Source organism: Malaya genurostris, chromosome 1 (assembly GCF_030247185.1).
Source record: "Malaya genurostris strain Urasoe2022 chromosome 1, Malgen_1.1, whole genome shotgun sequence".
Classification (NCBI taxonomy): domain Eukaryota; kingdom Metazoa; phylum Arthropoda; class Insecta; order Diptera; family Culicidae; genus Malaya; species Malaya genurostris.
The window spans coordinates 68,664,954-68,689,474 of NC_080570.1; the positions used below are offsets into that span (position 1 = coordinate 68,664,954).

At 39.4% G+C, this 24,521-nt stretch overlaps 1 protein-coding gene across 5 annotated transcripts in view; it reads right to left on the reverse strand.

The window, feature by feature from the left end:
* Positions 1-840: 840 nt before the first annotated feature.
* The window catches only part of LOC131440365 (probable serine/threonine-protein kinase ndrD), a 491,144-nt gene continuing 467,463 nt past the window's right edge, over positions 841-24,521 (reverse strand). For 4 of the 5 annotated variants that reach the window (XM_058611618.1, XM_058611617.1, XM_058611620.1 and 1 more), the window contains one exon: positions 841-23,276. In XM_058611618.1, the coding sequence (XP_058467601.1) occupies positions 23,054-23,276 (223 nt within the window). In that variant the 3' untranslated portion in view covers positions 841-23,053. The remainder of the gene's footprint in view (positions 23,277-24,521) is intronic. The other variant, XR_009231378.1, reaches the window with a different exon arrangement.

Below are 24,521 nucleotides of genomic sequence, written 5' to 3' on the forward strand. Positions count from 1 at the left end.
GTGTTTGTTGTCGTTTTAAAAAAGAAAACGGAAACTGGTTCGAGAGCAACCAATCCTAGCAAATTCGTGAGTCCAAACATAAACTACAACACCGGCGTTTAACAATCAAATTGTGTATATCTGATCCTAGATACCTGTATCCTGTGTTGTGTGTCAGTAAGCGAGTGCCTGTGTTTCGCGTGCGTGTGCTCGTGTTCGTTTGTGCGCGTGGGCTTGTTTCTTAGCCGTCACAAAAAAAAATCCTAGATAAAACTACAGAAGAAAACAACATTGTAAAAGCAAAAGCAAATAGTTTGATTAGACAACCGATAAAAAGCAGCTGAAACAATAATTACTTTAAAGTGTACACTGTTAAATTATTATTACCACCTAGGAGAGAGTAAAAACCGCACGTGAACTCATTCTTTCGAGAGCAAAAGCTGCACGCTGATATCAAGAGAGCGACGCAATTTGCAGACAAAAAAAACAAATGATATTTTATTTACAGTAGCAAAACGATTCAAAGCAAGAGATCACAAAACCAAGATTTTATTTGTAAGATTTTAAATTGTCACTATAAAAAAGCATTTATAGAACAGAAAAATATGTATATGAGTTGAACATTTTTTTTGTATGTAGAATTAGAAAAGAGGAAGACATTAACCAAATCAAACGAATCTACTTTAAGCTAAAGGAAACTCTAGAAAAAAAGCGAATGAGATATTTATTTTTAGTTCTAAGTATATTTTGAAATGGTTCAATAAAATCGAAGTAAATTCATACGTGGTCAGTTTCACTAACGAGTATCCGAAAACCCATTTGTGAATGTGATACCAGCTTACGGAAGCGAAACAAATGAAGTCCATTTATTGACAGTCTTTATTATCTTTCTCAACTGATTTTGCACACCCGTTTTCGAAATCTACGACGAATTCCTAGTAACTTTTGTTGCAGTAGAAAACTATTGTTTAGCGGGATAGCAAACAAAAACAATTCGAACGTAAAACATTTAGTAACCAGACTACAGTTTTGGTATCACAATAGATTTGTACAAAGGGTTCGCACTGTATAAAATGATGTTCTAATTCATTTGTCTAATTCCTGGCTGTTTGGTTTTACATTATCAGGATTTCAAGAGATTGATCGTGACTTCGCGATTTAGTGAATCATGCTTTGATACTGGCATTGGTAATGATAATGTTATATTGGTCTATGGCGTATAATTTACTGCAAGGATAAATCTTCTAACCGTTAAACAAAATATACCTTCTTAAAAACTATTTCATTCTAATGATTTGCATGTCAGGCTGCCACGTTATAAATGGGACATTATGAAGCGTTTGTTGTACTCAATCATTGTTGTTGATTTACAATATGAACATATAGAAACCTGTTGAACCAATTAGTCGAATCATTCAATCGAACGCAATTTCAAAATTTTCAACATTTTTCATAGACCTTACAGTAAATTATGGTTGATAAACGACTATTCCCCATGTTGGAGTGGCTCGAAACAGCGTCTGTTCTCCATGTTAGGAGCGGCTAATTACCGTCCTTGTGTCAGTGTGGGACTCTAAACAGTGCTGACACGATGGCTCTCCGGCGAGACAGGAGGTTGGTGCAGGCCTAACAAGCCGCCCGGAAGACACATGTTAAGCACAAATCGGAATAATCGGCAAAGACCTACGCAACGAACAAAGGACTTCGATTGGAAGCTTGACACATGGAACTGCAAATCGCTTGGCTTCCCAGGATACGACCGAATGCTGCATGATGAGCTTCAAATCCGCGACTTCGATGTCGTAGCACTGCAGGAACTTTGTTGGACGGGACAGAAGGTGTGGAAAAGTGGACATCGAGCGGCTACCTTCTATCAGAGCTGTGGCACAACCAACGTTATAAGAACTGGATTTGTAGTGTTGGGCAAGATGCGCCAGCGCGTGATTGGGTGGCAACCAATCAGTGATAGGATGTGCGTATTGAAGATCAAGGGCCTTTTCTTCAATTACGGCATCATCAACGTGCACTGCCTACATGAGACGAGACCCGATGACGAGAAGGAAGCATTTTACGCGTAGTTGGAACGAACCTACGACAGCTGTCCACGGCGGGATGTAAAACTCGTCATCGGCGACATGAATGCTCAGGTAGGCCGGGAGGCAATGTACGGGCCCGTGATCGGGCTGGAGAACCTGCACGCGGTAACAAACGACAGCGGCCAACGATGCGTAAACTTTGCAGCCTCCCGAGAAATGGTAGTTCGAAGCACCTTCTTCCCCCGTAAAGATATCCACAAAGCCACATGGAGATCACCTGATCAACCTACGAAAAATCTAATCGACCACGTTCTCATCGAAGGGCGATTGTTCTCCGACGTCATCAATGTCCGCATTTACCGCAGTGCCAATATTGATTCTGACCACTACCTTGTCGCGGTTTGTATGCGCTAAAAACTATCGACGGTGCACAATACTCGTCGCACAGGACCGCCGGGACTTACTCTCGAGCAGCTACGTAGCGTTCGTACTTCAGAGGAATACGCGCAACAATTGGAACTAGTGCTACCAACGGAAGAGCAGCTTGGCGCGGCGACACTTGAAGATGGCTGGAGGAACATAAGGTCCGCCGTGAGTAGCACTGCCGCAACCGTGCTAGGTACGAGGCTATCGAATCGAGGAAATGACTGATTTGACGGCGAATGTCAACTGTTGGTCGAAAAGAAGACTGCAGTAAGGACGAGAATGCTGCAACACCGCACGAGAGCGAACGAGGAACGATATAGAAATGTGCAGAAATACCAGTGGTAACCTTCTCATGAACGAACGTTAGGTGATCGACAGGTGGAAGCAGTACTATGACGAGCATCTGAGTGGCGAAGCACAAGATACAGAGAACGGTACAGGAATCAATCTGGGTGCACGCTCAGCCGACGACAGATTCCCAGCCCCTGATCTGTCGGAGATAAGTGAGGAGATCGGCAAGCTGAGGAACAGAAAAGCCGCAGCAATGACCAGTTGCCAGGCGAGCTGCTCAAACATGGAGGAGAGGCACTGGCTAGAGCGCTGCACTGGATGATTTCTAAGATTTGAGAGGAGAAGATTCTACCGCAGGAATGGATGGATGGCGTGGTATGTTCCATCTACAAAAAGGGCGATAAGCTAGATTGTTGCAATTACCGCGCAATCACATTGCTGAACGCCGCCTACAAGGTACTCTCCCAAATCCTTTGCCGTCGTCTGTCACTAATAGCTAAGGAATTCGTAGGGCCGTATCAAGCGGGATTTACTGAAGCCCGCGCCACTACGGATCGCATATTCGCGATAAGACAAGAACTCCAGAAGTGTCGTGAATACAACGTACAACGTGGTGACCGCCGATAATGACACCAGCAGAGAAATTCAGAGACGTATTTTGGCAGGGAATCGTACTTTGGACTCAGAAAAACCCTTCGATCGAGAAAAGTACGCCACCGCACGAAATTGACCATCTACAAAACGCTCATTAGACCGGTTGTTCTCTATGGCCACGAGACCTGGACTATGGTGGCAGAGGACCAACGCGCCGTCAGTGTTTTCGAAAGAAAGGTACTGAGGACTATCTATGGCGGAGTGCAGATGGAAGACGGAACGTGGAGACGGCGTATGAATCACGAATTGCAACAACTGCTAGGAGCACCACCCATCATACGAACAGCTAAAATTGGACGTCTACGATGGACTGGGATGTCGGACGACAGCCCAGTGAAAATGGTTCTTGAATCTAATCCGACTAGTACAAGAAGAAGAGGAGCGCAGCAAACAAGGTGGATCGATCAAGTGGAGGGTGATCTCAGAAGCGTCCGTGCCTCAAATGGCTGGCGACGAGCAGTCATGGACTGAGACGTATTCTTGATACAGCAAAGGACACCCACTGCACTGATTCAGTTCGTATTTTGTGGACAGATATCAATGAGCTGTCATAACAAATACTACCGCTTCGTGCTCCATCGTGTATTTCCCAAGGAATTCATCTTGGTCCACTCATTTTTCTTCCGTATTTCATCGATAATATTATTATGAAGAGATCACGTCTTTCATTTCCCGATGAAGCTATTGGCTAATTTTTGTACATAATGCAATCTAAACAGAATAAATCTTAATCCCAATAAATAGCCAATAGTCACGTTCCGATCCAGTTCGACTACCATTTGTTCGATTCGCTTATCCCAAGAGATTTTCATGCAAAAGACTTTGGTGTTATTCTGGACTCTTCACTCACTTGCAAGGCTAACACCTCGTATATAAGGGATAAAATATGTTCATATTCTGAGCAGCCCGTTGTTTCAAGTAATTATCCACACTCGAAAGTTTGTGCAATGAAAACGAACGAACTTCTAAGTAGCTTCTGAAAAACATTATTCAGTTTCTATGAAGTGAAAAAGTTCAAAAGGAACTGAAGCTCCTCGCGTTCTTTTAAGCAGCAAGAAAGCGGATATTTCAAGTTAATATAGAGTTTAGTTGCTATGGTTGACGACATCTAACATCCAACATCTAACAGCAAATATTTCTTCCATTTGTTTCTTTTGTTTTTGTGCTGCCGTATTAAAACAAGATATGAACAAAGTCTGGTCATCGAAGCTTTCATTCCTTTCGTGACCGTCGTATCGATCGGATGGTAGTTTGCATTAGAGCAGCTGTGCGTTAATCCATTCTAATCCGTTTCAAGGTCATTTAATATCAAATCTTTTGTATTCGCGAGCTTGTGCAGTAGATTAATACAGTATAAACAATAAATACAGTTAGACAGTGCCGGGTGCTATTGTATTAAAACAATACGAACAGTGAACGGACGTTTAGTGTGGTGCCGTGAACCGGTGCTGTGTGCATATTAATTCTCAGAGGCCGTTGTAACTAACGCTTGGCCTCAGCGGCCGAGTTGCTACGGATCATTAGCTTAGTATTATATTTTTTTCCTTCGTGTCCCTTTATCGTCTTATATTTTGACTCTACCTATAATTCGCGCGGAACCTCAACCGCGCTATGGCAAGTCCATTAAATTCTACCCTGCCCCCCGAAGATAAAATGGAAACAGATTCTAAATCTGCTCCAAATAGTAAGACTCACCGGGTTGAACAGTATCCCGAAGAGCCTTCACCCTCGGCCGGCCTTTATGTGGTTTATTTTCGGACCAAAGAGAAGAATAAACCGCTTAATATTTTGAAAATATCTGATGACTTGGCGACGAAATATCCAACATTGAAATTTATCTCAAAAATTCGTCCCGATAAGCTCAGGGTCTCGTTGACCAGTCTGAAACATGCTAATGAGATCGCTCGAAACGATCACTTTACGCGGGACTACCGCGTTTATATACCAGCTCGCGAAGTCGAGATAGACGGAGTGATCACGGATCCAAGTCTGACATGCGAGGACATTCTCAAACATGGGGTCGGATGTTTTAAAGATCCCTTGCTTAAGAATGTCAAGATACTGGACTGCAAACGTTTGCATTCAGTATCGATCGCCGCGGATGGGACAAAGTCTCGGACTCGTATCGGGTGACCTTCTCCGGCTCGGCTTTGCCGAAATTCGTTCTCCTGGCCAGGGTTCGTCTACCTGTACGACTTTTCGTACCACGGGTAATGAATTGCACTAGTTGTCAACAACTAGGACACACAGCTTCCCATTGTGGAAATCGGCCCCGCTGCTCGAAGTGTGGAGAGAGTCATGCGGATGGCGTTTGCGACAGAGACATTGAAAAGTGTCTTTACTGTGGGGCGGCCCCGCATGACCTCACAGCATGTTCAGCGTATAAATTGCGTGGAGATCATTTGAAACGATCTCTCAAGCAACGATCAAACCGCTCGTTCGCAGAAATGCTGAAAATCGCCACACCACCTGAACAGAACCCCTACACCTGTTTGTCTGCGGACGATTGCGACTCTGACGATCCTCAAGAAGGTACATCTTCAACTGTCCCTCGTAGTTTTAGGAAGAGGAAAAATATATCATCTCCTAAACTCCCTAGAAAGGGTTCGAAGATATCTCTTGAAGGCCCTCCAAAAGTAACAGCAGAAGGAAGTGTTGGTAAAAAAAACGAAAAGAAGAAGCCAAAAGCTCCTAGTTCCGGAGACTTGAAATCGGAGAAAGAATACCCAACACTTCCGGGGACACCCAAAACCCCGAAAGTCCCCAAGGAACCAGAAAACACATCAAGTGCTGGACTTGTAAAATTCAGTGACATTGTGGACTTTATATTTTCCGTCTTCAACATTTCTGACCCCCTAAAAGGTATTTTGATGACTTTCCTGCCAAAAGTTAAAATGTTTTTGATGCAGCTGACTGCAAAATGGCCCCTCCTCTCAGCAATCGTTTCCTTCGATGGCTAATTTTTCGAACGAGGTCAAGGATTCGATCACTGTTTTACAGTGGAACTGTAGAAGTATCATCCCGAAAATAGATCCTTTTAAATACTTAGTAAATAATCTGAAATGTGACGCATTTGCATTGTGCGAAACTTGGTTAATATCTGATGTATCACTAAACTTCCACGATTTTAACTATATTCGCCTGGATCGAGATAATCCCTACGGAGGAGTACTTTTGGGGATAAAAAAGTGCTATTCCTTCTTTCGAATTAACCTCCCCTCGATATCAGGTATTGAAGTTGTCGCATGTCATGTCACAATTAAAGGCAAGGACCTTTGTATTGCTTCCATCTATATTCCCCCTAGAGCCTCAGTTCACTGGCTCAGCAGTATCATGCAACTTCTTCCCGCACCGACGTTAGTTTTAGGAGACTTTAACTCTCACGGTACGGGATGGGGTTGTCTTCATGATGATAACAGATCAGCTATGATCCATGATATTTGCGACAACTTCAATATGACAATCTTGAATACGGGAGAAATGACACGAATTCCCGCACCACCAGCAAGACCAAGTGCGCTGGACTTATCCCTTTGCTCGACATCGCTACGGTTGGATTGCACGTGGAAGGTAATCCCTGATCCCCACGGTAGCGATCATCTGCCTATCGTAATTTCAATCGCCAGCGGATTAAAACCATCGGAAACCATCAATGCTTTGTATGATCTCACACGAAATATTGATTGGAAATGCTACGCAATATCGATATCTGAGAAACTAGAAACAACACAAGAACTTCCTCCGGAGGAAGAGTATACGTTTATGGCTGGCTTGATTCTCGACACTGCGATTCAAGCTCAGACGAAACGTGTACCCGGCGCGAATACCAACATTCGTCCTCCCAACCCGTGGTGGGACAAAGAGTGCTCATCACTGAACGCGGAAAGATCTTTAGCATTCAAAAAGTTCAGAAAATATGGAACACCTGATAATTATAGAAATTACGCAGCACTAGATAAGCAAATGAAGAACTTAGTTAAAGCAAAGAAACTAGGTTACTGGCGACGGTTTGTTGACGTATTAACAAAAGAAACATCGATGAGCACTCTTTGGAACACAGCCCGACGAATGCGCAACCAAAACACAACGAACGAAAGCGAGGAATATTCTAACCGCTGGATATTCGATTTCGCTAAAAAAGTATGTCCTGATTCTGTTCCGGAACAGAAGATATCCCGCGCCGCGACTTCGAATACAAACGAAACACCGTTTTCGATGGTAGAGTTCTCACTTGCGCTCTTGTCGTGTAACAATAAAGCCCCGGGGTTAGACAGAATTAAATTCAACTTGTTGAAAAATCTTCCTGACTCTGCCAAAAGGCGCTTGCTGAATTTATTTAACAAGTTCCTCAAGGGTAATATTGTTCCACACGACTGGAGACAAGTGAGAGTTATCGCCATTCAAAAACCTGGGAAACCAGCTTCCGATCACAATTCGTATCGGCCGATTGCTATGCTTTCCTGTATCCGGAAGTTGTTCGAAAAAATGATTCTCTTCCGTCTAGACAATTGGGTCGAGACTAATGGTTTACCTTCAGATACACAATTCGGCTTCCGCAGGGGTAAAGGAACGAACGATTGTCTTGCGTTGCTCTCAACAGAAATTCAAATGGCATTTGCTCGTAAAGAACAAATGGCATCAGTATTTCTAGATATCAAGGGGGCTTTTGATTCAGTTTCTATAAATATCCTATCTAAGAAGCTGCACCAGCATGGTCTTTCGCCGGTTTTGAACACCTTTTTATATAATCTATTGTCCGAGAAACACATGTATTTTGCACATGGTGATTTGTCGACAATACGATTCAGTTACATGGGTCTTCCTCAGGGCTCATGCTTAAGCCCCCTTTTATACAATTTTTACGTAAATGATATCGATGAATGTATCAACACATCTTGCACGCTAAGACAACTTGCCGATGACAGCGTTGTGTCCATTATAGGACCCAAAGCTGGAGATCTGCAAGGACCGTTACAAGATACTCTCGACAACTTATCCACATGGGCTCTTCAAATGGGTATCGAGTTCTCTACGGAGAAAACTGAGCTGGTTGTATTTTCAAGGAAGCGAGAACCAGCACAATTACAGCTTCAACTAGGGGGTGAAACCATAGCTCAGGTCTTCACATTTAAATATCTCGGGGTCTGGTTCGACTCCAAAGGCACCTGGGGATGTCACATTAGGTATCTGAAACAAAAATGCCAGCAGAGAATCAATTTTCTTCGCACAATAACCGGAACTTGGTGGGGTGCCCACCCAGGAGATCTGATCAGGCTGTACCAAACAACGATATTGTCCGTAATGGAATATGGATGCTTCTGCTTCCGATCCGCAGCGAACACCCATTTCATTAAACTGGAAAGAATTCAGTATCGTTGTTTGCGTATTGCCTTAGGTTGCATGCAGTCGACTCATACGATGAGTCTCGAAGTGCTCGCGGGCGTCCTACCGTTGAAAAATCGATTCTGGGATCTCTCATATCGATTGCTAATCCGATGCGATATCTTGAATCCAATGGTGATTGAAAACTTCGAAAGGCTTATCGAGCTTAATTCTCAGACCCGTTTTATGTCCTTGTATTTTGATTACATGGCTCAGAATATTAATCCTTCTTCGTTTGTTTTCAACCGTGCTCATTTCTTGGATACTTCTGATTCGACTGTGTTTTTCGACACATCCATGAGAGAAGAAATTCGTGGAATCCCGGATCACGTACGCCCTCAAGTGGCCCCAAATATTTTTTATAATAAATTCAGAACAGTCAACTGTGAAAAGATGTTTTACACTGACGGATCAAACATCAACAGGTCCACAGGCTTCGGAATCTTCAATCAGAACATCACCGCTTCGTACAAGCTCAGTGATCCGGCTTCAGTCTACGTCGCAGAATTAGCTGCTTTTCAGTACACCCTTGAGATCATTGAAACCTTGCCCAAAGACCATTACTTCATTGTCACGGACAGTCTAAGTTCAATAGAAGCTCTCCGCGCAATGAAGCCAGGAAAGTATCCCCCATATTTCCTGGGGAAAATACGGGAACACTTGCGAACTTTATCTGAACGGTCTTATTTAATATCGTTAGTCTGGGTCCCTTCGCATTGTTCCATTCCGGGCAATGAAAAGGCAGACTCATTGGCTAAGGTGGGCGCATTAGAAGGTGATATTTACGAAAGACCAATCTGCTTCAATGAATTTTTCAGTATCTCTCGTCAGAAAACTCTCGAAAGTTGGCAAACTTCATGGAGCAATGGCGAACTGGGACGATGGCTGCATTCCATTATCCCTAGGGTATCGACGAAACCTTGGTTCAGGGGGATGAACGTGAGTCGTGACTTCATTCGTGTGATGTCTCGGCTCATGTCAAACCATTACACATTCAACGCGCATCTCCGGCGTATTGGAATCGTGGAGAGCGGTCTCTGCGCTTGTGGTGACGGTTATCAGGACATCGAGCATGTCGTATGGACGTGTACGGAGTATCGTGACGCCAGGTCTTTATTAAAGGACTCCCTAAGGGCCCGAGGTAGACCACCTGAAGTTCCGGTCCGAGATGTGTTGGCTAGTCGGGATATCTCTTATATGCTTCTTATATACCAGTACCTCAAACACATTAATATCCAAGTGTAATCTGTTATACCTCGCTCAGAAAGTATAATCTCCACCTACAGGTTTGACACTAACATCCGCCCGATTCTCTCGATCACCGTCCCTGTCCACCATCTTCATTGGAACTAACAAGATCTTTTTTTGTCACTAACTTTTCGTTCCCCCTTCCCCCGTCTCTTCACCATCTCGATGGCAACTAATTAGATCTCTGTAGTTTTCAGACATTTTGTTTCCATACCCCCTATTTACCTCGGTTTCCACAATATTTACTTTTTTTATTTTTTCATCTCTTCGTAACATCACCATCACCGCCTACGGTCCTACGCTCCAGTCGATGACCAGCATGCGGGCCACCCGCCGGGCCTTCGTAGCCTGGGGGTGTTTCCCGCGGACCCACACGAACTGAAAGGAAGCGGCCATAGATAGCACCAACTGGAAGTCATGCAATATTCAATTCACCGACCACTGCCGAACGCCAGCTAAAAGCTTTTTCCAAAAATTCTAGACGACATAATCTAATGATACTATTCTAGTTTTAAGTTAGTCGTTAATTAAGATTAGGAAATACCCTTGGCATCTTAGAGCTTAAGCAGTGTGCCTAAAAATATATATTATACTATTGAATAAAAAAAAATCGAAGCTTTCAAGTGCAAACAGCTCAATCGAATTGAATTATATTTAAAAATCGGTATATGTGAAAGTTTTATGGATTCATCGGTTTGACAATCCAAGACGGTATATCTGGCAACGTTTCAAAAATATTTGGGGGGCAAAAAAGCTCAGTATACGCAAACCAGCGATGCCACATTTGCAAATTTATCTCAAGATTTCTAATGAACGCTTCGGATGTTTATTGACCCGAAGTTTCAATTATTCTCAAATAATAAATAACCATTTTTGAAATTTCGTATACTTTGATTTCAATTTTGCTAGCTATTTCCACGATCGGGCGTCATGCCCCGCATATATTTCAATAAAAAATTTTTAAGGGTTTTGTAAAATAAGATATTTCATGTATTTTTCAATGTATTCAGTGAGTGTTTGTATGTAATTTTGAGAAAAAATTATTATTGAAGATAGTCATGCATGAAACTTTTCCGTGTTATTCTCTATAGTTAAGATATAGCTACATTTCCTTAAGGGGTAGGTTTTACCCCATCTACTCCTAAATCGGACTGATTTTCGTTCGCTGCACCTCTCGGTTTATGCTGAAATTAGAGGCACATGAAATGAAAGGCAGTGGCGTAGCTCAATTAGAGATGATACTTTCAGCAAGAGCTGTCAAATCGGTAGTAAAGTTTTGAATTGTTTCAGGTTTTTAAAGATTCCCGATAAAAACTGGAAAATTTATTTGAAAAATCATATTGAAAGTGGAAAAAAAAGGTTTTACTCTGAGGTGATTATGTCAATCTTTATTCATTGTGCGAAAACTAATGTTTTTTAAGAATAGAGCATTAGTGGAAAGTATTATAAAGCACCTCTGCTGGCCAAAACGCAAGACTTTTCTAAACAAAAGTTCTATCACAAACACTATCTTTTCGTAAGATCTCTCTGCTATGCAAGTTTGGCAATTGTCGTTTGCTGTAAGATATGAAAAAACTGAAAATATGATTAGGCAGGTTTCCGATGTATGGTTTTGCTTCGACTAAACAATCATTTTAACCGTGTAAAATAATGGTCGGTTATTACATAATAATTAAATTTTAGTAGTGCTACTGTTTCCATTTACAGTACAATAATCCATTTCTTTGATATACGAATTTTCTCATGACAGCCATTCTACGGACATTGTGCCCCACCTTCTTCAGTATGCTTCGAGTTAAAATATTGTTTTAAAGATTTATAGATTATTATTAATTATGAAACTGATTTTTTGATGCAAATAATATCTTCTTTATCTGCTTTTCTTCTATATCGATATTTCAAGGGGCATATTGCATCATTGTTGTGGGCCATACCACTGATTTGTTGTGAGGCATATTATACGGTTGCTAGGGCATTATGCCAACGGCAAGCGAAAAAACTGAGAATGTGGTCGTTTTGGAAAATGTGTTTGTATCAATCAATTCTCATCACTTCTTCCGAAATCATTGAAAATTATGTACCTAAGGCGTATTGCAAAGAAATACTTACATTCTCGAAGAAAATATATCAGTACATTTAGAAATATCTCAATGTTTCCGTAAGGCGGGCTTATTATAACACTTTACCCTATACTTGGTCCAATATCATTTTTCAAATGCCCGGGAATAACAAGTAAAGTATCCAAAATAAATGGTACTCGATCGCTAAGCAGTAGTACAGTAGTCGAAATGACTACATTACAATGGTTTCTGATTGAAAAATGTTCGTCCGTAAAAAAACTTAACTAATCCAATTTAACACATTTCTGATGATTTTCCATGTTTGATCGGAGTTCACACTAGAAAAATTAGTTGTAATCATCATCAGATGTCGCTACCGGTAAAAGAATTTTTCGGCTATGTGCCAGTTAATAAAGATAAATAGAATGTTTATTGATATGTTAATGTGTTTCAATCTTTGTCATTGTCAACGGTAATTGATTTTAAAAACAGCAAATGCGCTGTCATTTCCAGTTCATTTATCAATCATTTAACTAAAACATCAGATCATTAAAAACAAAAAAAAAAACGCACAAAACATGGTCCTGTAGAACGCAGCAGTTTAGATAATCCTCCCATTTATTTCACTGAAGAATGATTCGACGAATGGTTCTTTTCATTTCTTAATCCCCTTCGTTACTAAAATAACAAAACAAATCTATTAGCACTGCTTGTGACAAAGATTTTGTTAGATTTCATATTCTTTTTAGTTGATCCTTATTCATTCGTCATTTGCTACCGTACCTTAACTAATAACAATTGTCCGATATAACAACTATTTATTGCTACATTCAACGAGTTCGACTTGGGTTTCTGTTTGCCGTGTTCTGAGTATTTGGTACTTGACTACTACGACTATTACTATTAGTTCTACTGTTGCTACTACTGCTACTGCTACTACAACTACTACTATTACTACCTATACTGTAGGATACTGACCCTTCCCAATGGCTTTGCTCTACAACCTTTGACAACTAAACGAAATGTTTTTCAAGGGCTATGTACAAACTCATTCCACTTTTGGGTAACAGTGTAGTGATTTGACGTCACTTTTACAGGTCCTTGTCACAACTCACGAGGGATGGTGCATGGTTTGATTGCTTGATTGCTCTACATGGCGGTTCAGGTTGAGATTTTACATCTTGTTGACGAAGAAAGGATACAATTTCTATTCAATTTCTAAAATGTGCTTACCTATTCACTCTTTCACTTTGATTGATATCGACTAGATTCGAGTCAGCCACTTGAATCTGATAGAACACACACACAAGCCTGAAGCGCAGAATCGATTATTATCTACAGTAACACTCATCAACTCCGGTAGCCTGTATTGAACACAGTTTTTGTAGATTTTGTTTTTATCTCGACTTCATCTCAATGTTTTTATACTACTCGAGTTTGATCTCGATTCCTAAATATTAACATTGTAGCCTACCTACACGTGCGACCCCGTAAGGTGACTGTCAATAAACAAACATGTACCGGAAACTTGTTAGCGCTTGTAAATAGGTAAACATTACCAAACACCAGTTTGGGGAGGGTCGGGCCTTGTCATTCACCTGGCAAACATTTTTCTGTCGCTCGTATTTTGTGCTCAATTGATCGAGTACTGGAAATCCGACAACAGAGCCGGTGTTGGTTGAGGGCGGAAGGCAAAGCGTGTCCTAAATCAATGTTTTCTCAAAAGATGAACTTAAGGTCGACGCTCCTCGCCGTACTTCGCTTATTTAATATTCTATCCCCTTAACCCCTTTGTAGCCACACAAACAAACGTAAATGAACGTTAAAACTCGAACAACTGTACCTTGATGAACTAGTTACTTCAAACAGTAATCGTGGTTTGCAGGAAGGTTGAAAAGAATTGTCTAAAAAGTTCATTTATCACGTATTTGATGCATTTTAGTTAGCTTCATCGTGAGCTTCTTGAATGTCTCTTTCACACAGTGCAGTTACTACATGCACGATGACACTTTACTCTCTCGAGTGGAACGGAAAACATAGCCGGATGGATTTTTCAATGGTTTCTGAAGTGGTTTTCCCGAGCTAGAAGAAAAATGTGAGTATCAGCCAACCGCTAAACCGAAACCCAACGATCTAAGATTTCAACATCGGCGTGAGAACGACGGCGGCGTCTCGATGTGATGACGTTGGTTTGAAAAGTTCACGACGATAGTGTAATTTGATAGTAAGATAGGAATTGGTAAGATTACATACCAATAAAATGACGTGAAAATAATACCATAATTAAAAAGCTAGAAGTCAATGGATTAAGTAATAAGTATTTTTTGGGACTTATCCGGATCCATAATTTTCGACTTGAAATTTTTAACAGATTCTTGGAACATACCCAAATATTGATATCTATAATTCTATTCTTTTTTATATCTAAATATTTACTAAAAATTTAAGAAAAACGTTTATTATATGTATCTAAACAAACAAACAGCATTCACTAATAACTCTGAAGTTAGTTTCAGCATAATTTATTCGGTAGAACAGGTATCAAGTTTCGAGAAAGTGCCTAAAGTTCTGTCCTGTTAGAACCCGGAATCACTTATTGTGTTTTCGTTGGGACGAAAAGTGACCGCTGCAAGAATTTTTTTACAGCGGCTTTTTTACCTTGGCGCCCACTTTCTGTGCTAAAAAATTTACGGTGTTTCGCACAGTGAGTCAAAAGTTATTCCAGCTGGAAGCTGAACGGAGAGAACGATGAAAACCGCCAAATCAATCGTGTATGATGTGCTCAAACGTTTCAGTGAGCGGAAAAGCGAGTATCAAGTTCCTCAAAGTAAGCGTCGTTGTAGGACATATGATCGCAGGCTAAACCACATGGTGTTGAGAACCATCAAAGCAAACCCTGGACTATCAGATACGGAAATCGCACACAAATGCGCTGCTGTTCGTAGTACCTTCGAGGAATTCATTTGCGAGCAAGGTATTGTTCTTATTGAGCCAGCAAGCAAAAAAACAGAACGTTGAAGCAAAGCTTCGTCATCAAAACACGAGCTCGGAAAGGTTTTGAAGATCAAACCTACGTCAAAATGGATTTCGGACAGCTTGCTGGCCAATAATTCTACATGGTGACAGTACGAGAACAAATTATGGACAAATTTTCCAAAAAAAAAACTGATTTGGCAAGGGACATGCAGCTGCTGAGCAAAGACAAAAGTGTTAGTGACGAATAAGACGATGGACTCGAAGTATTACAAGGAAGAATGTCTCAAAAACCGCATACTACATGTCATTAAAGCCCATAAAGGTCCCGTGAACTTTTGGCTAGATTTGGCGAGTTGCCACTACAATCGGGAAGTCATCTAGTGGTACCGCGATAATATCGTAGATCTCACCGATAAAACATAAATCCACCTAACTGCACGCCACATCATGATATTATGGGCAATAAGCTTACGAAAAGTGACAAAACGGCTCGGGACGCGACTAAGATTACCAAAATGTGCACCAAATGTGCCAAGGGAGTTGACTCCAGAGGTTTGCAGCGTCAAGAACAAAGTGCAAATGTTCATTAGAAACGAAGCGAAATGAGATACAGATAGGGTAAGGGCTCCATATTTCATCTTACTTGTAGGCACGTTACCTGAAATGCCTGATTTAGCCACTAAAATAACTACGATTTTTTCATATTTCTGCTTAATTCGGCTTGCTCCACATTTAGAATTGATAAACATTCCTTGGAAATTAAAAAAAATATTAAAAAATCAGCTAAAACACTTCTGATATGTTTACTACTCTGCTCCTAATTTCATCTCAAAAGTTTTAAATTCATCCCATCGTTGGTCCTTCATTCATCCCATAAATTAGCAATGGCGACAGCAATCAAAACCAAAATATTGCACTATTACACTCTCAGGTTCAAAAGGTCAGAATTTTCCTTATTAAAGGCCTAATGCCAACCATGAGACAACACACGATATTTTTAGAAACAGTTTGGAATCATTTCGACGTTTAAAATTTTTTGGATCGTTTTCGTTTCCTTTCGTGTTAAATTTAAAACTTTACTGTAAAGGTAATTTGGTGAGCTAAAAAAAACAAAAAAAGGAATTGTTACTATTTAGGCATTAGCCCTTCTAAAAACAAAATGCAGAGCCAGAGAGGCCATTTATACAGATTTATCTATATTGTATAGTTTTTTGCGTTCGCTACTGATTGAAATCAGATTACAGAATTTATACAGATTTTCTAAATTCAATACAGATTTGTAAAGGTTCATAAACAGTGAAAAGTAAAAAGTTGGACTCTTCTCGGTGAGTATCTGTTAGTATTCGATTGCAGTAATTCTTTAAAAGTTTAATAATAAACGGACAAATCACATGTTAAAATGGAAATTCTTTGGGCAAATATTTGATGATGAACACTGATAAACATTTATATTAAAATTTTAAACCGATTTGAACTGATTCTGATTATTAGTGAAAACAGATAGAGCAGATACATATTTTCTATGGAAATATCTGGCATCTCTGTGCACAGCTGATGAAACAAATAATCTGGAGTAAAACGTCATTACATGATTCGTGCGGTCATTGAATTTATTTATTATCTTCTTTTTTGGGCTTTCTACGTAATATCAATCGATTTCAATCAGCCTCCTTTCGGAATGCTAAAGGAAGTTTAACTAATGATACGATTTATGAAATTAATTGAGATAAAACGGGTTGAACAAGCTAGTACTGCCATTCCCATTGTATGTACTTGCAGTGTCGGTGATTGCTGATAATTTGGCAGAAGCTGCTCGATATTCATCTATATTGTATACAACATTTTCAATCCGGTAGAAGATGCTACAAGAACTCGTGTCTCTCAATGCATGAACCGTGAGAGAATTTGTCTACTTTTTTTCTCTCCACTTCATACTCTGAATACTTCATAGCCCCTAAAAAAACAGTCTGACAATGGTTGGTGCTGTGTGGAATTTACCAAGAGAGAATCGCAAGTTGACAATTATCGCAGAAAATCAAATCGATGATTCGACTTGATGATTCTCATACTAGGTTGCAATAATTCAAAACCCTTGTGTGGAGCATTCACATGCATTTTCATAAACACAACTTATACAAAGGTTGTATGCACATAATTAGAATAAGCGGCAATAGTAAAATGATTCTATCGTAATTATCAACTGCCCATATAGAATCGGATCGCGAAACGAGAATAAGCGACCGTTTGTTGCCTCAGAGAGAATCCTCACAGCAGCGAGCTAACCTTTGATTCTCAGACAGGTCATCGAGAAAAATTCGCTCTCGCACTGGTGTCTATTCTATGTTAAATGAACCATTTTTGTTGCTGCGATGATATCCGTCTCTCTTTGATGGCACTGAGTGAGTCGTGTGAAAAGTTGCTAGTGAGCGTTCTTTGATACGTTAAAAGCCATCCTTGTGTACTTGGATAACTGACGTTTTCTGCGTAATACGGGTCACTATTGACAAGTAGGATTGAGTCTGCTTCAGGATTCTAAAGCAGAATTTTAACTTAAAATTAAGTTTTAGGGAAAATTAGGGTAAACCGATGTTGCACGATTCATGGAATTATGGAAACTGTCCGGTTATTAATTTGTGGTTTATATGCGTAACATAGACAGTTGTCTTGGTTTACCATAATTTGACCAAACACCGATCACTAAACTGTTTTTTGTGTAAACTTATGGAAGAAAAAGATTTGGTGTAAAACAGAATGCAATTATTTGCGGTCGTTCTGATTACCAGCAATCCATTTATAGAACCTATGAAAATGTCAGAGGTACGTTTTGATTATTCGAATTCATTTTTTTTTCAGAGTTTTACTGTCGGTTTTTCAAAGTAAGGTAAGAAAAAAGAGGAATTGGGGGCAAAACGAGCACGATAGCGAATCACGCGGCTATTCTAATTATAATCAATCGATTCTGCGGTCATTTTTCTATAGGAAAAACTAGCTTTTAAAATATTTACAAACATTTTTATGATGTAGTTGAGTAAAAGTGCGTTTTTTATCATTTTTTCCCCACTGTACATTGTTATGATTCCAATTGAACTTGAAATTGAAAAAAGTCCGTTCAATATATGTAGGGGAAGATGTTCGGTTGCCGGCACCCCACCGTAACTTTTGACAGAAAGCAGAGACCGTCATTCCGACAAATGTCATGTGTGTGTCTAATAGCAGCACGTTCTTTTTGTGCCGAATACCGAAGCAAACAGACGCTTGTACTCTTTGTTGCGCTCAAAACTCACAATTATAATTTGCGTGAAAATCAACACAAATGTTTGAGTTTTTATGAAAATCAACACAAATGTATGAGTTTTTATAGTATCACAAATTGAAAAGCATCAATCGAAAAGGTGAGTGATTTAATACCAGATGCTATCAAAATTTTCGCAACCAAAGTTTATTTTCGTCATTTTAGAAATGTCTACCGATTTCGGTTACCGGCACCCCAAGGTGTTTGGTTGCCGGCATCCAATTTTTTTCGACAAATCGCGAAAAATTGTCAGTTATATGCAGAGATGGCAAGTCTGCAACTTTGACTGTAAATTATCCAATTTCTTAGTTAACATGTAAACCTTTTTTTCGTCTAAGGACTTTTACAGGCTTTTGAAACTTCGATTGTTTGCAAACATTCGTCAGAAATTACAGACTTGTGAAAATTGGCGCGATCTTTTCTTTTTGCTAACTAAACTTATTATATTACCTGGCATCTCTGGACAATTTGAAGGCTTCAATACATCCGTCATATAAGTAAAAACTTTGGTTCTCTGGTTCTGTTAGCCATGGCGACTTCAAACAAATCGTCCAAATCAAGAAAAAATAACTTTAATGCACTGTTTAATATCATTAAACGTTGCTTAGTGGATAAGAAGCCAATAAATTCGACTGCAGCAATGTATTTAATTCTGCGAAGCCGGTGGAAGACCGGCCAAATCAACACCAAAGGCGCCACCATCCAAATCATCGGCCAAGAGAGCCAATGCGAAATTATCATCAGACAATGAAGACTTTGATTCAATACACAATCCGAAAGGAATAAATTACGTTTTTCTTTCAAAAATTGCAGTCTTTACTTATATTTATCCATTTTTAGCGAACACCTTTTTTGAATTGGCCAAAATTTATCACTTTACTAAATTGATAATAAATTTTGTTTTTCAATCGATTGAATCAACTTAGTTTCTTGTTCAGTTGTTAGTTAGGGACTTTAGCTTTCCATTGATGTATAGATGTCTGCATAATGTGCACTTAGTCAGAAGTTATAAGCTTAGAAGAAAAAGGTGCCGGTAACCGAACACTCTCCTCTGCAATTGCCTTGTTGCTTGTTGTTCACCATCAGAATAAATAAATAAATAAATAGAAACTACAAGGATCAGCCCCATGGGGTTGTTCGAGCCATTGATAAGGCAATGACATCCAAAATGTCTAATGATCTACAATCAAACAGTTCAATCAATCGTCACACTTTTGAATCCGCAATTGCACGAGAGTCTGCTTAGATTGATCTTGATTAGGAACCAACACATAACATTGTTTGTTTTATAGCCGACGAAATTACACCAATATCTCAAATGTATGCAATTATATCTTTGTACATACTTCCGATATGGATATCAGTATTTAAGCTTCTCTTGGTCAAGCTTGTGTTCAAGTTTTGTATGCAAGCAGTTATTTTTATAGCGTTAAGTTTCTCTACCATTCTGCGATTGCGGTTGGAGCGATAAACTTTTTCTCATTATCAATCGAGTTCATCTTATATAAATTAGAAATTAATCTTAAGCACTCAAAATTTACCCCTGGATAGTCTTAAGCACTCAAAATTTACCCTGGGTTGCATGACACAAGATCAGAGCATACCAATTAAAGCTTCAAATCGTTTTATGGCACTTTTTGTCTTGCTGTCTAGCAACAACCTACACGCTTAGAAAAAGTTACTCAAAGTTTGAGTACTAGTTACTCATTTTCAAATGATACATGGAAACGTCAAAAATTGAGTAGTTATCATCAATGATATTGAGTAATTCCTACTCTAAATTTGAGTTTAACGCAATAACTCGTTTTTTTGTTACTATTCGCAAGATCAGTCTAAAAGTTGTAATAACCATTTGTAGCAACAGGTTGTATATTTTGTTAGTGAGATCGCGTATTTCGAGGGTGAGTCGCTCAACATAAACGGTGTTGTGTCTGCAAAAATCGGAATGATAAACTCCGTGTTGTGCTTTAGAATGAAACCGAATATGCTCAAATGTCATTTATGAGGAATAAGTGTATGATTGGTGCCTGAGCATAACTGACATGTATGTTAATTTGCGATTGACACACTACTCCAAGCAACCACCACTTGATATAGTATTGAGTTCAATTACTTATGTCGTTTTTCATTGAAAAACACTGGTGGCGTGGATTGCTCTGGTTTTGCACTTTCGAGCAGAAATCGCAATGAAACACCGTCAGAATATTGCATTTCTGCTCGAAAGTGCAAAACCAGAGCAATCCACGTTACCAGTGTTTTTCAATGAAAAACGGCATTAATATTTTAATACAATACACTCAGAAAAGGAGCAATTTTTTTGCAAATTTGGTATATGTGAAATAAAATTTCACTCAAAATTTGAGTGATAGTTACTCTATTTTTGGTACAAGTACAAATAAAGTATTACTCAGTAAATGAGTAGATTTTACCCAAATATCGTTTCCAGTGGAAGAACTCAAATTTGAGTAACTTCGGAGTTACTCTAAATTAGAGTTGTTCCACTTTTTCTGTAGATGAGTGAGATCTTACTCATTTTTGAGTAACTATTTTTAAGCGTGTACCTCTAGCATGCTACGCGTAGGACTGAAACGTTAGCAATAATTTCGCTTCTATTTATAGATTCGCGTGCTTCCAACAGCTTCGCTTTTGCATCGATTGACCAATCAGAGCGATGTTTTCCCTTTGATATATCGCTTACTCCTTCAAAACCGTCGTCTATGGCAGGGAAAACCGATATTCCGTAGATGTTTAGCAGACAAAATAGGACACTGCTCGCTACTAATCTAAATTTCAATCATTTATAATTGAAAATACGTGGCTTGATACATTCAAATCGAATCTTAGAAATATTTCCAATGAAATAATGAAATAATGTTAATAATTGATACAAAATATACTGAGCTGTAAGTGTTTAAAACCTGATCACATTTCTACGTGTATTTTTTCTTGAGTTTCCAATTTACACCCCTATATAGCAAATAAAGATGTGATCCACATCAAAACGTCACATCTGCGCTATTAATGAATGCAGTGTTAACATAATATGGTCAATGATTTTGATCATGTCATGGGGAAATACGATATTTAAAACGTGCATGATTTATTTTGTGTCATAAAAAATACCGACTTCCAGATAAAACCTATCTGATAAAAAATGGCAATTTTAAACGACTTTTCGGCCTCAGTATTTATTGCACTGAATGTTGAAATTTTCCCGTACATACCGCAGATATGTCGGTCAAAATGAGAATATTATGACATATACTGCGTTGTCACGCCAAGTGTGTATTTTATTTTTTCCCAGTACTGTTCATTTGCGAATGCCCCAGGAGAAGATAGTTGCCTTTCATCGAACACAACCCGACTACCGGACTAACCTGTGGCATGAATTTGGATGCTATGAAAGGTGCAAAGTCGCTATAATACAAAACGAGTGCAATTATTCAAGTTGTTATGAAGCTCGTTTGATTATGCAGTACTTGTGAGTTAAATTTATTTATTACGTCACTATTAAAATTGATGATATAATCGTTTTCTTCCATATATATTCTACCAAGCCGAATAAAACATCTGGTATCCCTGCGAGGAGCTGATGTATGCTGCCAAACTAGTGAATATGACGATTGTATAATGATGGTAAATCATTTACACATTTAAAAAAAATGGGGATGTAACATAAAGAAATGAAAACTCATGATGGCATAACTAGTTTTTTGTGTTTACAATCCGTCATTAAAAAAGGCAAGCAATCAACCAAAGATGCGAACCAAATGACGATTCAATGAAATGTATAATTAATGAAAGATTCCATTGAAACGCGCCCTTAATTAATTTGTTTTTTTTTTAGTTGGTTGCGAAGTACCATCACCCTTTTTACCTATCCAGAATTGTGCAAAATAACAGAAAAAAAAGGATTTCCGGATCATAGTTTACACACAGAAATGAATGTGCTCGAATCGGTCAACAGGCTGCATGCCGGGTTCTGTCTATATTGACGCAGCATCAAGCGCAGCCCTCTCGGCGAGAGAAACAAAGACTCAAGTTCGCTTTGTGTTTCGCTGGCCAAGGTACATCATCAAGGAGCACGTTTTCAATCAGCATAAACTCAACAATGCTTCGACCTGCCAAGGTTAGTTCCTCGTCGTGGAAATGTACACACTTTAGAGCGGGATTGTATCCTTTCAAGTGGATTGCAGAAGCGGGTCGATCAGAATAAAAAATACGGCGGATGTCGATGAGTTCAACCGAAGACATTGGAATGATTATTTGTGTGTGAGAACTTTACGATTCGATATAAGCTTACCACCAAAAGCTCTAATTGTAACAATTTCCGTGGGGAATATTGGCAACAACATTGCTGTCGCTCACTGTTCTATTTGAAAATAATTCCACCAATATTGTGTTATCACAGAGTCGAATTCTATCAAAACAATAGGAAATAAATTGAATGGCAAAATTAAAGCTTATCCCGCTTTCGGTCCCGTAATATAGCACGAGGACCATCTTGCAGTGAATAAAATACTTGCACGCTTGAAAACACCAAACCGAACCCCTCTGCAAGCGCAATTGTTTCCAGTTCCAGTACATGTGCTAATCCCCGGGAAAGGTACAGCACGAAACTCGTCCTAACAAATCTCGTTTACCAGAAGGCTAAGCCCGCACAAACACCCAGGTGCGCTAGCTCACCAACTATCCTAGCGGGCTTATTACTACACATAGTAAGCGTTGTAGCCACCGTACGGGCTCTTTTTGATGCAGCACGGCAACAGCGATTGCAGTGTGTTCCGGAACGCTTCCCGAAAGTCCCGGTTGAAGTACGCGTAGATAAGCGGATTCAGCGTCGAATTGAAGTAACCGATCCAGAAGAGCAGCGTGATGACCACGTCCGGACAGGGGCAGGACTCTTCGCCGCACAGCGTTGTGATGACGTACCTGAAACGAGGGATTAAACGTAAATGAAATATCGGGTTTAGCCGGGCGAACATGCGAAATTGGTTTACAGTTCCGAGTGAGCTAAATTGGTTTCAACAAAACAACCACGATTGGTTTTTCGTGCTTTGGTTTAGCTTTTTGTTTTTCGTTAATGAGGCAAGACCATTTTGGGGTGGAAATTGTGTTCCGGTACAGCAGACGTCATGGGAAGTTAATCAAAACCAAACAAATATATCACTAGTACTACTACTTTAGCATGTGGATATCTTCTAAATACACTCAAACCTCCGTTTACGTAAACTTTTTTTACGTTTCCTCTTTTTACGTTACCTCGTTTTACGTTACCTCGTTCTACGAACGAAATCCCAAATAACGTAATCTTTTTTTAAGAATTAAATAACAAATAACGTAAACTTTCTTTACGAACCTACTTCGTGAAAAGAGGTTTTTGCATACAATGAAAATCATTTCCGGCTCATTTGTATCCCATGGAAATTACTACAATATGAGTATTTTTGGAATGGGTTTGATGAGTACATGTCGGAAAACGATGTTTGAGGTGGTTTGAATTTCACGGTTCATTGATTTTCCACAAAAACCCTATTTGAATTCCAAGATGGCGACTTCCTGTTTATTGATATTCCTTGAAAATCCTCACAGTACAGGTTTTTTCGGAACGGGTTTGTTGAGTAAATGTCGAAAAACGATGTTTGAAGTGGTTCTAAATTCCAAGATGACGACTACCGATATATTGGTATTCCTCAAAACTCCTTACAATATTCAAAACCCCTACAATAACGGGTTTGATGAGTAGATGTTTGTCATTTTGGATTTCGGAACGACCTCAAACATCGTCTCCCTACTACTAATCAAACCCGTTCCGAAAATACCCATATTGTAAGGGTTTCAAAGGAATATCCATGAACCGGAAGTCGCTATCTTAGAATTTAGAACCACCTTAAACATCGTTTCCCGCCATCTACTTGACAAACCCGTTTCGAAAATATCCATATTCTGATGGTTTGTAACAAATATCGATGAGCCGGAAGTCGCCATCTTGGAAATTGAAGCTACTTAGAACATCCTTTTACTGCAAGTACTGATAATTTTCGTTCTATAATTATCAAGTATATTAAACATATCGAATAGTGCATCTGATCGGCACATAACAAAATCATAACACAAGTATATCAACAGTTGATATGTATATCAATTTGTGTTATTTTGAGATATTTAACAAATGAA